Here is a 15156-nt window from a genome sequence, read left to right on the forward strand (position 1 = left end):
TTTACCAGAGAAGGGATTCTTAACTTGCACAATTTACACCATTGGGCACCGAAACGGCAAAACCCACATGCCAAAAGACAGCAATCTTTTCAAAGACGGTTTAGTGTGAACGTTTGGGCAGGAGTGATTGGGAATCAGGTAATTGGACCGCACTACCTGCCTGATAACTTAAATGGCGATAATTATTTAGAGTTCCTGCAAAATGATCTGCCGGAATTATTGGCCGAGGTGCCCGTGTTTAATGAAGATGTGCCCATAGTATTTCAAAATGACGGCTGTCCCGCGCATTGGCGTTTAACTGTGAGGGAATACCTCGATAATGTGTTCCCCAATTCGTGGATTGGGCGCGATGGGCCTATTGCATGGCCTCCACGTTCCCCAGACTTAACTCCGTTAGATTTTTATGTCTGGGGACGTGCCAAAGAGCTAGTATACGCCACAGAAGTCCCAACGAGGGAGGTACTAATACAACGCATAGAAGCGGCCTTCGGTACAATTAAGAACGAAATACGGCTTCGGACTACAACTGTAACAATACGTCAAAGATGTCGGGCCTGCATTCGAAACAGGGGTGAACAATTTGAGCAGAATTTGTAAAAATTATGAAATAAATGTTTCAAATGCAATGTATTATTTTTATTTCAAGTAAAACCTACGAAATTTAAAAATTTTACCTGCTTGTGAGTTTTATTTACGCAAAAACTTGTTTTTCTTTCATCTGTTGAATATTAGAAAATTGTGACTAAGTTTAGAAAATTTGAAAATTAGTGATGTTACTAATTACTTTTCATGGCATATTGCACACCATTAGAAAGGGGACAGTCCAGAGATGTTTTAAAAAAATTGGAAGAACATGATCACTTTTAGTTTTTTTTTTATTAAAACCGAAAGTTGACGTTCAAGCTTATTTTTTTACGTAAAAAAAACTTTGCGGGGCTGTAAAACAAAAACTAGATGTTGCTGGCGTGTAATTCTAGTTTCAAAAGAAGCGTAAAACGTTACAAATTAAAGATTAAAAAGAAAATTAATTAATACTTAACAACTTTATTTTTTATTAAAATTTAAATGTAGAATTTTTACAATTTTTAAAAAAACAATTTAAAATCAGTATAAAAAAAACCGTTTGAGCAAGATTTTTTTACGAGGGCTGAAGAGATAGCCAAAGACCCCTCCAATCATCAGATTCGATTTGGCACACGATGCACCAAACATCCGGTATAGCATACCAAGGCGAAGATTAAGAAACCACATAGAATCTGGTTCCATGGAGAAGATAAGTGGTCGTTTCCACATTCTTAATAAATCACAAGAAAAGGATTTATGCAAAAGGATAATTAGACTGTCTCAGATAGAAATGACATTAAATAAGTCAAGAAATATTGCCAAGCGAATAACGTACCGGATGTTTTTAGTGATAAAAAGAATATTGCTGGCAAAAAATGGCTCACAAAGTTTTAAAACGCAATCCAGAAATATCGCTTCGAAGGGCTCAATTGTAAATCCCGCCAGAGCACAAAAACTCAACAAGCCAATAGCTTCAAAACATTTTAAAGCCCTAAAATACATTTACGATGAGTTAAATATTTCCACCCACCCGGAACGCCTTTATAACATGGACGAAAAAATTTATCACCATCAATGATTCACGATGATGTATCTCCACAGCATGCAAATTACGTCGAAATCGTTGAATCTTATCAGCTATCTTCCATCTTTTTTCAAAAAATTAGTTGATTATAGCTCCTCTTTTGAAGATTTTGACATGGATAACTTGGAGAATCAAGATCCGATTCAAAAGCTAACTGTTTTGTAGAAATATAATAAAAGTACAGAGTTTCGTTCACCTGTTTCTACTACCTCTGGCTTTAATAAGCAGCCTTTTTATACCGCGTTTAGGTTCAAGTAAGCGCCTGAGACGAAGAAAATTTAAATGCGAACCTCAGAAAACTTCCATCGCTCCCTGAGCCCAATAAAGTTCAGCTTGATGATCCGGAAGATAATTTACCTTAATCAGAACTAAAAAACATGCTAAGAAATCACTATTCGACAAACAAATCTCCACTTATAACTTGGCTACCATTAAATACAAACCGAAAAGAAAAGCGATGAATTATATAGGCTAGTGATGTATCAAAATAATAGAAATATTTCCATTTAGCAACTTGTAACGCTATCTATTGTTTAATGTAAATATTATACTGTTCTACTTATCTATTGTATTGTGTATTATCTCTGGTATAATGACTTGCCATATGCTTTATTCCATTAAATAGATTTGAGTCTCTTAGCGACGTTCACTTGTTTCATTATAGGTTATGGGCCTTCCGGAAATTATCAGTTTAAAATATATAATTAGTGAAAGTGAAATCGCGGAAATATGACTACAAATTATATTGCCAGTGTGCCTAAAATAAAAGGAAGAGAGAATTATGATGAGTGGAGCTTCGCGGCTGATAATTTGTTGGTGCTCGAAGGGATGGACATATACATCAAACCGACGCCAAATTTTGAGGTTAAGCCAGTGGACGATGCAAAAACGAAGGCAAAGCTAGTATTGACTATTGATCCATCATTGTACGTGCATGTAAAGAATACCAAGAGCTCAGCAGAATTATGGACTACATTGAAAACTATGTGTTCAGTATTCAAACCATAGTTATCCAATTTTTGCAACTGGTAGTATTGAGTTCACTCCTGCTTACTATGGTTCCGTTCCGGCGATCGATGATGCCGAATGCCCGGTGGCACAAGGTACCACCAGCGCTCCTAGCGGTCGGATAACGTATAGACTATCGCTATTATTGTACGAAACAACGTTCGTTCGTAACGACATCAAAAAATCAAAACCCATTACAAAAGAATTGCTCTAGGCGTAGTTCAAGTCCTTTTCTTCATTAGTTTTGTGTTGTGCCGTGCTCAATCAGCTGGAAGAAGACTGCTGCGTAACCTGGACGTTCCAGTAACTGTGAGTAGTTCTTTTTATTGCTTGTTGCCGAATTTGTGTAACTATAGGTAAAACTGAACATATCTAGGTCCTTCGAGATAAGAATCCCCCACTATGTATAATGATTCTGGTTGCTCAAGAAAAATAACGTTGCTGAGACATCTGATATCTATACGACTAGAAAACTGTGATAATATGGCGACATACATATGTGACTCAAAGAGTCGAGACAGCACAGCGGTTAAGTGGCACGGGATTTACAATTACAGACGAATGGGTCGGCTCATTACTGTTAGCAGGTTTGTCTGATCGTTATTCACCCATGATCATGGCAATTGAACATTTGGGTATTTCGATAACTACAGATGTCATTAAGTCTTAATTACTTGACATGGAGGTAGCCAGTGAAAATGAATTTTGCAATTTATTCTAAAATGAAAAATGGTATAAAGTTAAATTTCCGACATCACACAAGATTCCAGATTGCGTGAGAGGTTGCAAATTTTAATACTAACATTAATCCTAAAATTAAACAGTCCCCTCGATTTGCAGAACTTTTGAAATTTTTTCGAAAATGAAAAATGCCATAAAGTTAAATTTCCGACATCACACAAGATTCCGGATTGCGTGAGAGGTTGCAAATTCAAATACTGACATTAATCCCAAAATTTAACAGTCCCCTCCATTTTCAAAACTTTTGAAATTTTCTTGAAGGTGAAAAAATAAAAAAATTACATTTTTGCAAATTGCATAAAGTTCCGGATCGTGTATGAGGTTGCAAATTTGTAAATGCATCAGAATAGATGTTTTCGAAGTTTGCAACCAAGTTTCAAAAAAAAGTTAAAAAAAAAAAAAAAAAGTTAAAAAGTTTCGGTCAACCAAAAACGTTGCAAATTTATACAACCGTTCGGTATATTTTTCCGATATATGTGTCAAGTTTGCAGAACTTGTGGAACGTTTTCATTCAGTTTAATAAACAAAAACATTAATTTTCAATAAAAAAAAATGTTCCGTACACTTAGATTGGTTGCAAATTTAATACGTGATATGAAATATTATATCGAAAACTTTTGGAATTATAATTAAATTTTCAATTTCGAATGACAATAATGACTGGACTAATACTGCTCTGTCTGAGGCAGCTCGGGAAGCAGTGTATCTTAGAAACCTTCTTCATGAAATTATAGGTAGTTACCATATGATTGAGATCTACAGTGACAATCAAAGTGCATTAAAATTGTCAGTAAGCAATCAAAGTCACAGGAAGCGCAGTTCCATAAATTGGTCTCGGAGATGGACCTCGGGCAGCAGCGGCCATCCGAGCTTCTTACCAAAATGAATGAGCTCGCGAAGAATTCAGGAGCTGCTGGTGACACAGTGAAGAACCTCTGGCTATCACGCTTACCACCATGGGTCAGAGCAATTTTAGCTGCAAATAAGGCAGATACCAAGCTAGAAGACCTGGCCGAGATGGCTGACAAGATCATGAATAATTTTCGCAGCGGTGAGATTGCAGCCGTCGACACTGGTACAACAACTACGCCAGCGACTGCTAAGGGAAACAGCGAACTGTTGATGCAACTCAGGAGCATGTCGCTGGAATTTAAAAACCTACGGGAAGAGGAAAACAGCATCAGTGACCGGCGTCAGCAGTACCAGCGGTCCCGCAGACCATGGAAGCGCGATCGCTCCCGATCGCGTCATAGATCTAGCACGCCGCGACGTACACCTCACAGTCAGGACTGATTATGTCGGTACCACTTCCGGTTCAGGGAGGCAGCACGTCGATGCGAGTCTCCGTGCAGTTGAATAAAGCCTAACAAGTCGGAAAACTAGATAAGGTGCAACCTAGCGCAGTGGTAGAGTGCATCAGTAGTGACAAAAGCCATCGCTTATGTGTGTTAGACTCAAACAGTAGTATGTATTTTCTTATAGATACTGGCGCAAACGTATCAGTGATACCGGTTTCTAAAGTTAATCCCAGACAGCGTAAACATAGTGGTAGTGATTATAAACTTTTCGCCGCAAACGGCACGGAAATTAAGACATTTGGCGTCATAACATTAGAACTTAATTTAGAGTTAAGACGTATTTTTAAGTGGTCATTCATAATTTGTGACGTAAATCAACCAATAATCGGGGCAGATTTCTTAAAAAACCATTCGTTAATAAATACTTCAAAGAGAAATGACAAGACGCAAATTCAGTGGAACCCGGAGTCGGAAGCAGCGTTCGAGCAATGTAAGGTAAGCCTTAAAAGCGCCGCAACATTGTCTCACCCCTTAGCCGAAGCACAACTAGCATTAATGACAGACGCATCCAATACATGCGTAGAAGCCGTTGTACAGCAAAAAGTTAACGGCAACTGGCAACCGCTGGGTTATTTTTCTAAAAAATTATGTATAATTACTCAGTACTTACATAACGCAGTCAACTCGAGCAAGGTACAGTTGAAACAAATACAACAAATACACATACCTAACGTTAGTAAACCTATATACTGCGATATTTCCAACGATAACATAAGGCCATACGTGCCAAAAGCATTCCGTAAAGCTGCTTTTGAATCTGTGCACAACATCAGTCACCCAGGGATAAGAGCAACCCGTAAGATGGTAAGTAAAAAATTTTTTTGGCCGGAGATGAACAAACAGGTAAACGCATGGGCAAGAACTTGTATACCATGCCAGAAAAGTAAAGTCGGTCGTCACGTCGTAACTAAAATAGGTACGATTCAGACTAGTCAACGCTTCGAGCATATACACCTCGATATAGTAGACCTTTGCCTACAACACGACATGGCAACAGGTATTATATAACAATTATAGACCGCTGCACACACTGGCCGGAAGCTATACCTGTCGCAAATATTACTGCGGAGACCGTAGCTAAGGCCGTCTGCGAGAGCTGGTTTACGAGGTACGGGATGTACTTAATGGCGCATCCACACATGGCCGGCGGCACGCCGGCTCATGCATCTTTTACCTGCGGCACGCGCGGCTTTTGGTGCCGGCGGCAGTTTGCTTGCGGCTTCGATACGGAGTGGTAGTGTTGTCGTATTCATTTAAATAACAAAATGACAGAATTTAACTGGGATGATAGTGCTGTACTTTTATTAATAGAAAAGTATCAAGAAAATGAACTATTGTGGAACCCAAGGCATATGGATTTCAAGAATCGCAACAAAAGAAACGATGCTGTTAGGGATATTGCTTCTGTGTTCAACATAGCATCAACAGAAATTGAGAGAAAACTGAAGAATTTATCTAGCCATTATTTTCGAGAAAAACGCAAATTTGAAGAATCTAAAAGGAGTGGATCTGGACGGGATGATGTTCAATTGCCGAAATGGTTTGCTTATAAGGCGTTATCATTTCTTAATGACAAGAATGCACCGGTACCGACTCTGAACAGCCACACACCTAGTGTAAGTACCCATCAAATTCTTATAATTACCTAAGTAGACTAGTTGGTCGACCATAATAAATTTAAAATACATATTTCATTATGCAATATTTTCGTTAATAGGGGTAGGTACAAAGTTTTTGCTTCGCGTATTAATATTTTAGATACCTACTACCTACAACCCGGTAACAATACATAATACCACGGAGCGCGGGCGAGCATACTCTCGTTTTTGACCTTATGTAGTCGGCATAACACTTACCGAAAGCGAAGTATTCGGGAATAAGCGCTCGTGAAGAGTGTACAGGGTTACTGGTGAGACATTTGCAATACTTGAGGACGTGATATATGGCCAACTAGCTGATGCCCGCGACTTCGTTCGCGTGGATTAAGTTTTTAAAATCCCTTGGGAACTCTTTGATTTTCCGGGATAAAAAGTAGCCTATGTCACTCTCCAGGACCTTAACTATCCCCATGCAAAAAATCATGTCGATCCGTAGCTCTGTTGCGGCGTGATTCAAGGACAAACCAACAAACACACTTTCGCATTTATAATATTAGTATATATTAGTATGAAGTATGAAGTATGATATGTAAGATGAAAAAAAATATATAAAGAAATAATATCAATTATTTACTGAGTAAATGTAGCTTAAACTTACATAATTATTTGTATACACTATACATACATGTTATGTTTATAAGCTTGGTTTTTATTTAATATTTACATACTGATAGGATATATTCAAAATATAGTATTGAAGCTTGTTTGCAATTATTTATAAGATTTCCTTTTTATTTTCAGTCTTCTCAAGATAATATCACTCCCCAGACTACGCTACCTTCGACAAGGACTTCACGAAAGCGAAATATAGAGAGAGAACCTGAAGTTGATGAAGCTTTGCAATTACTGAGGGAGATCACGTCTAATGCAAGGCAACGCGATGATGCTGCTATATTTGCAGACTATATAAGTAGCAAGTTGAGGAAGATGGATCATTACACGATGTGTACAGTACAACATCAAATCCAGAATATTATCTATGAAGCAGAAATGAGAATGGGTTCGATGAATTTTGATACTAGTAATACTACTCAGCCTCTTCGTTATCAAAATGTTCGTCCAGGATACTTCACCGGCCAACCTACAACGTTAGCAATGTCACCGTCGCCCTCAACTTCGCGCTCTTACTCTGTTCAATCAGACTATGAAATGCAAAATAGCCCAGATGTCAATACAAGTGACAGTCTGTTACAAGTCTTGGAAAATAATTTAACCAAATAATTTAACCGAAAATAGTGTAATAGATTAAAATAAGGTTACATATTAAAATGACGAAAAACGCAATGCCTTTACTTAAAACTAAAATAAATGTTTATATTTTCGGTTAAATTATTTTATTTTAATAAAAGCTTAAAATTATTGATACATGTTTCTGATTCCTAAATAAAACAATTATTTGAATAATCATATTTTATTTCTTTCAAACATTATATTTGATATTGCCAAGGAAGCTGACCTTGTTCCGATAGAAAATAACATTTTAGCTCATTTCTAATTACACTTGGTTCTACATTTAGAGCGATCTGCGGTATATTTTGTTGCATTTCGTTCAAAACTCCATCAGTAGTTCTTTCATTTCTCTTCATAAAATTATGCAGATGCACACAAGCCATCACGACAATTTTTGCTTTCTCATTTTGTAAACCAATGCGTGAATGCAAAATTCTGAATTTATTAGATAAAATGCCAAACGCGTCTTCTACAACCATGCGCCCGCGACTAAGTCTATAATTAAAAACCCTCTCAGGTGATCCTTTTGCATGATATCCAGAAAACGGTTTTATTATATTCTGTGAGATGGGGAAAGCATCGTCACCGATGAAATAAAAAGGTACAGGTGTATTTCTCCCTTGTAATGGAATCGCTTGTGGCAGACTTAAAGTTCCATCTCGTATCATATCAAATAAAGTTGAATTTCGTAGAACTCCACCATCAGATATTCTGCCCTGACATCCAATGTCTACGTATAAAAAGTTATAATTGGCATCGATTAAAGCTAGCAAAACAATACTGAAATATGACTTATAATTAAAAAACTCAGAACCGCTATTAGTTGGACATAGTATACGTATATGTTTCCCATCGAGGGCACCTACGCAATTAGGTACATTCCATTTCTGCATGAAACTTCGAGCCACTGATAGCCATTCTCCATGTGTATTCGGCATCTGTAAAAAAAATTGTTTGTGATATTTGTGTGTTTAGTTCTAGTTATATGTATGTAAAATGTGTGTGAAGTTCCAGGTAGGGGAGAGTGGGTAACGGTGGATCAAGGGGTACAGTGGATCGAACGCGGCCTATATAATGCGCACATTTACACGATATAGCATTTTACGTTCTATTTTGTATTGCCCTTGACTCGCTACCGGGGTGCGACGGAAAAGTAAGTATGAAAGCAAAATATTTTGAAGTTTTAAAAATGTAATGCTGCAGTTTGTAAAAAGTATTTAATATGAATCAAAAGTCACATGGCGTCATCAGATATGACTATTTTTTTTAAAGAAAGGGAAATCCTTTCTTTAAAAAAATAGTCATATCTATAAACCTGAGAAAGGTAGCCCTAAGATTGCTATGGCAGTGTGTACCTTATTGATTTTGCTCAGGCTTTATTATAAAAACACATTCTAAAAGTGTTAAATTGTGGCAATATTTAGCTCTACAAAAAAGTTGATTCACTGTTACCCATTGCACTCTCCCCTACAGTATAAAATCAAATATTATAATTGTGTCTTGTACATGCCGTAACTGTGTGAATGTATGTGGTCTGTTTTGTTTTCTAATGTAGGTGTTCAGTTTCTAACTACCTAATGTGTTACGGATATTTTGTACTTACCCTTAAATAATTGGATAATGTAGACACCAAAGTTTGACAAACATCTAGAATTATTAAAGAAATAACTTGTGGAGACACTTTAAACAGTGTACCGAGTGAAAAATAAGAGTCTCCTGTAGCCAGGTATCTCAAAGTAATTGCTAGTCGATCGGAAGCTGACACAGCATTTCTCCAGCGGGTGTCAGTTTTTGATATCATGGGTCCAGTTAAATTCAGTAATATTTCAAATTCTTCACTAGAGATCCTTAGAAAAGTGTTAAATTTCGAACGAATATTTCTTCGGTTTATGTCGTCCCTTCTAAAATCTTCAAGTATCGGGGACACATTAGGCCTATTTCGAAGACTTGGTCTGACCCAATATCTTCGTTTGATTTTGCGGTTCTTTTTATGAATAATGACATACAACACTACACTTGCGATACACGCAACTATATCATAGTCCAACATCTTTCGATTCTACGTACACGACTAATTTCAACGAAAGTCACAACACTACTGCGTAAATTGCAACCGCGACTGCAGGCCGCCGGTAAAGCCGGCGGCAAAGTCAGCGGCAAGGCGGTCTGAAAGTCGGCGGCAAACCCGGCGGCATAAGCCGGCGGCATGTGTGGATGCGCCATAAGGATCACAACCGACCAAGGATCCCAGCTGGAAACCCAACTCTTTAATAACCTTTTAAAGCTGTTAGGAGTACAGAGGATACGTACTACACCGTACCACCCGCAAAGCAACGGAGTCATAGAAAGATGGCACCGGTCTCTTAAGGTAGCGCTAACTGCAAAGTTGACAGACAATGAATCTTGGGACGATGAGTTACTCGTACCGACCGTTTTATTGGGACTGCGGACCGCTCTTCGGTGTGAAACAGGCCTTAGTGCAGCTGAGTTAGTATATGGACAAGCGTAAGGCACTTGTCTCACCGGCAACGATTAACGAGTCACGAGTAGAGCTAGAACTAGAAACGAGTTAGCGAGACGCGGGGAGCGAGTGCGTAGTTCCGATATTTGTGTAGCTCGGCTATATATCGGTGCGAGTGAGGCGGGCGATTACTCGCATCACTCGCTCGCGGCAGTCAAGCGTACAGTCAGTCTTGCGGCCTCATACGCGATACACGTGTTCCCAATTTTCCAATAAAAATGGATGAGTTTTTTATTGAATGTGTCCGACAATATCCGTGTCTTTGGGACACAAAACTGATTTCATATAAACAATTAGACGTGAAGGACGCTGCTTGGAAAGACATTTTAAAGAAAACAAACAGTAAATGGTAAGTTTTTTATTTAACATCCATCTAACACAACATATACCTATAGTTAAATCAATATTCATTTTGCAGAGTCTAATGTAAGTTATGTGTTATCCTATCAGAATCTAATACATTTTGCACACGGTTATTTTGCCACGAAACTGTTCCAATGGAATTAAAATATTCCATGAAATATTCTCTCACAAAAAAAGCCGTCTTCAAAATCTGCTGAGTTTTGTTCAGATACCTGGGAGTAATTTCTTGACATATTATCAGAAAAAACTGACTGTGAAGGCGCCTTTTCGATTTCATTCTGTAATACATAGTTATGTAGAACGCACGCAGCCTTTACAATTTTTTTGGCGGTACTTATTTTAACATCTAATGGCCTAAAAATGAATACGCCATTTGTGCACCAAAATACCAAACGCACTTTCTACCATTCGGCGTGCTCTACTCAGTCTATAATTAAATATTAACTGGTCTTTATCCAACCTTTCATGATCAGGATATGGTTTTAATAAATGTGTCATCAACGGAAATGCACAGTCAACAATAAAAACATAAGGCTGAGGCAAACCTCCTTCATATAGGGGTTCATCTGCGGGTAATCTCAATCCATTGTTTTGCAACACATTGTAGAAATTACTATCTGTGAATATTCCACTGTCACTGTATCTGCCCATTGATCCAACATCGATGATTATATATCTTCCATGAGCATCAGCAATTGCTAACAGTACAATCGAAAATGTTTTTTTGTAGTTAAAGTACTGTGATCCCGATTTACGGGGCAAATTACCACGTGCTTGCCATCAATTGCACCAAGGCAATTATTGAAATTCCACAAATCATAAAAGTCTTTTGCTATAACTTTCCATTCGGGTTCAGTAGGGAGCTTCATTACTTTTGGCTGCAACTTGATCCATAAAGATTCACATACTACTGGTATTATTTCGGAGAGCGTAGAACGGCCTATTCTATAGCTTTTTGACAATGCTGTATACAGGGTGTCCCGTAATTCAACGTCAAGCTAAAGACTGGAGGTAGGTGTGTTTATGACTACCCAGAAAAAACATAATTAAAAAATTTAGGACTCTGTTTTTTTGTGATCTGAGCATTTTATTGAAAAATGTCGAAAATCGCCATACTGTTCACCATTTTAGGTACTATATTTACAAATTTGCTAAATTTAGTGTGTAGATTTTTGGAGTGATAACTTAACACATATAATGCCGTACTAACAAATGAACTAACTGTATTTTTTTTTTTGTAAAATACGGTCATGGAATGTGAGGAATGTCTTAATTCACTATTTTCGTTACATTTTACATAATGTAATAGTGAAATAAATAAATAAATAATGGTGGCTGCCATATATGGCTGACGCGGCGCCACTGTAATAAAATTCTCAATGGGGCCGCGTCAGCCATTTTGTCAGCCATATGATTTCAAAAGCGCGCGAAACAAACGCGTCGCTCGCCGCCGCCGGCGCCATTTTGATTGTTTAGCAGCCTGTGTTTGCCCCCCGCGCGTCATTTGTCGCTGTGCATCGAAGGAGACTGCAGTAAATAGTTGTTCAGTTAGTGATTTAGCAAGTTATTAGTTACTGATTTGTGATTTTCAACAAAAAATGGAAGATTTTGATGATGATTTGGACTACGAACTATCGCAATTAGATTTAACAGTGTATAATCAAGAATGTAACACATTATCAAATAGTGATGCTACACAAGTATTTGACGTTGATCTCGATGATACAGTATCAATCGCACGGACCAAAAATCATCATCGACGCCAGATTTTATCCGACAGTGAAGATGATCAGATTCCCGTGTTACCAACCTCACGAAATACTGAAGTATGGTTCAATCCGTTGGGTAAGCAACCAAGTATTATTCCATATACTGAATGTCCTGGGCTTAAGCCATTTTCATTGCGATCCAGCATGAGTTCAGCTAAACCAGCAGAATTTTATTCATTGCTAGTACCTGACAGTATATTCGAGTACATAGCCGAAGAAACAAATCGCTTTGCTTTACAAACCTTGAACAAAAGTGCAACAAAATCATACCGAATGCAGAAATGGATGCCAACAAATTGCCATGAAATTAAACGGTTCTTTGGCATTTTAATTTGGATGGGGATAGTGAAACTACCTCAACTATCTTTGTACTGGAGCACTAACAAATGTTTTGAACAGAAATTTGTCAAGTCCATTATGAGCCGAAATCGATTTGAACTCATTTTGAGGATGTTGCACTTTGCCAATAATGAAATAAATCACAATAAGGAGGACCGATTGTTTAAAGTTAGACACTTATTAGATATGCTAAATGCTAATTTTAAATGTCATTATACACCTAATCAAGAAATGTGTGTTGACGAAAGTCTAATCCCATTTCGTGGCCGCGTTATTTTTAGGCAATACAATAAAAATAAGCGACACAAATATGGGATAAAACTTTTTAAGCTGTGCTCAAACCCAGGATACACTGTAAAAGTGCAAGTTTATGCTGGCAAAAATTATGAAAATGTCAATACTACTCCGACTAATGTTGTCCTTGCCTTGTGTGACGATTATCTAAATAAAGGACATACGGTTTGCACAGATAATTGGTATACCAGTTTGGATCTGGCACGAAAACTACTAGCGGGACAAACTCATCTCATAGGCACACTTAGAAAAAACAGACGAGGTTTACCTCAAACAGTTGTCCAAACAAAACTGAAGACAGGAGAATTCTCAGCTCAAGAAAATGACGACGGAATAACAATTATGAAATGGAAAGACAAGCGGGATGTACTGCTGCTGTCTACTAAGCACTCCGTAAGTTTCAGAAGAATAACTAAAAAAGGAAAAGAAAAAATTAAACCGAAGATTGTGGTAGATTATAATCATGCAAAATCAGCGGTTGATCTGTCAGACCAAATGTCCTCTTACACAACCCCTCTTCGGAAGACAACGAAATGGCCCAAAAGATTGGCGATGGAGTTATTATTGAATACAGCGATTGTAAATTCATATATTTTATATAAATTAACAACCAAGAAGAAGCTCTCTGTCGTCCAGTTTAGAACCGCGTTGGTTGACTACCTCGTGCATACAGGAGTCCCGGAAACTAGTGCCTCCTCTAGACCTAGGCGAGTAAAGCATGAATTGAAGAAAAGGCAAGGATTGGCCTCTGCCTGTCGTAAATATTGTGTTAGGTGTTATAAAGAAAACTGTGCCCAATTTGGAAGAGTTCATGCTCGAAATAAAACCAAAAGAGTGGTAACATACTGCGAAGACTGCCCGAATGAGCCACACTATTGTATCAGCTGTTTCAATTTAAACCATAGATATGTTTGAGTTATTTTGCCAATGCCAACTTAAATATAAATAAAAGCAATTAAAACATTTACCTATAAATTTTATTTGCAAAAACCAACTATTTTTGTAATCACTCTTTTGTTTTCGAAACTTCCACTTACAAACTTGATATTTCTCAAAATGTAAGTAAAAGTGTCAATGCCATCATTACAGTTATAATTTACTAGGCCTTGTCAACCATACTACATATAGTTTAACATAAAAAACGTGGCTGACGACGAAAAATCGTGCTTTCAAAACAAGCATATTCCGTCAGCCACATATGGCTGACACGGCCCAATTGGTTTGGAAAATGTCAGCCATATGTGGCTGACAAGGCATTATATGTGTTAAATAACTCTGCTTTTGACCACAATCGCAAAAAATAACAATATTTCTACAGTTCACATAAAAAAAAATATTTGACTTTTAATTTTTCTTGAAATTATTATAAGAAAAAAATTTAAGCTTACTTTGACAGGTCATGGTGTAAAAAAAATGTATTTGCACCCACATGGCAAGCTATTTCAAAAGTTGGCGCAACTAATCAAGTTTCTATTAAGGTATAATACCTTCTACTTTTTGCTTTAAAAAAAAATAATAATTTAATTTTTTCCTAAACAGGAGCCAATTTAAAAATAATACCCATAATCAGTGAAAAGGCATTTAGCGCCTATTCAGCATAATTCACAAGAGTAGGACAGATAGTGGTGCTATAGGAGAGTAAGAGTGGGACATCATTTGACTTAAATAAGAGTGAGATAGACGGTGATGTCATTTTACTTAAAGAGTGAGATAGATAGAGACGCCATTGTTGATTGTGTTTGATTGGTTCGCTCGGGCGATATGATAGGTAACAGAATTGTAATGTTGATTATACTCAGTACGCCACCTTCCTTTGTTTACTGCGCATCTTTCGTATTCATATGTTATTCTAGTACCGACGACTTTGGCTTTGTGTATTTAGGACTTGATTACCCTGTGATTGTGAACTGACCTGGCTTTCTTCTAGACTTTGATTTTGTGTTGTGTTGTTCGACATACTTTCCACCATGCCAACTGCATACACAGCGCTAGAATACGCTAACATGCACTTAATTTATGGAGAGTGCAGATGTAACGCCAGTGCTGCAAGCAGACTATATCGTGTGAGATATCCGAATGCTGCACGTTTTCCGGATCATCGAGTATTCGTCAATGTTCACCGAGCATTATCGGATGGTCATTTTCCTCGTGACCAGACAGATGCAGGAAGACCCAGAACGGATTACGATGAGGAGGTTTTACGTGAAATCGAAATTGACGCGAGCAT

The 15156-nt window shown here is 37.7% G+C and overlaps 3 protein-coding genes across 3 annotated transcripts; 2 read left to right on the forward strand and 1 right to left on the reverse strand.

Moving 5' to 3' along the window:
* Window positions 1–5924: 5924 nt before the first annotated feature.
* On the forward strand, window positions 5925–7687 carry LOC120635472. The gene is made up of 2 exons (XM_039906494.1): window positions 5925–6371; window positions 7155–7687. The coding sequence occupies exons 1-2, from the start codon at window positions 6021–6023 to the stop codon at window positions 7632–7634; spliced, it is 831 nt and encodes a 276-aa protein (XP_039762428.1). The 5' UTR covers window positions 5925–6020; the 3' UTR covers window positions 7635–7687.
* Window positions 7688–7791: 104 nt separating this feature from the next.
* Window positions 7792–9866, reverse strand: LOC120635396. Its single transcript, XM_039906404.1, has 2 exons — window positions 9247–9866; window positions 7792–8581 (listed from the first exon to the last, which is right to left on the reverse strand). The coding sequence occupies exons 1-2, from the start codon at window positions 9691–9693 to the stop codon at window positions 7841–7843; spliced, it is 1188 nt and encodes a 395-aa protein (XP_039762338.1). The 5' UTR covers window positions 9694–9866; the 3' UTR covers window positions 7792–7840.
* A 1852-nt stretch (window positions 9867–11718) lies between these two features.
* Window positions 11719–13896, forward strand: LOC120635335 (piggyBac transposable element-derived protein 4-like). The gene has a single exon (XM_039906313.1). It carries the CDS (start codon window positions 12126–12128, stop codon window positions 13842–13844), a length of 1719 nt encoding a protein of 572 aa, XP_039762247.1. The 5' UTR covers window positions 11719–12125; the 3' UTR covers window positions 13845–13896.
* The last annotated feature ends 1260 nt before the right edge of the window (window positions 13897–15156 follow it).

The sequence above is a fragment of the Pararge aegeria genome, chromosome 26, assembly GCF_905163445.1.
Source record: "Pararge aegeria chromosome 26, ilParAegt1.1, whole genome shotgun sequence".
NCBI classification, from domain to species: domain Eukaryota; kingdom Metazoa; phylum Arthropoda; class Insecta; order Lepidoptera; family Nymphalidae; genus Pararge; species Pararge aegeria.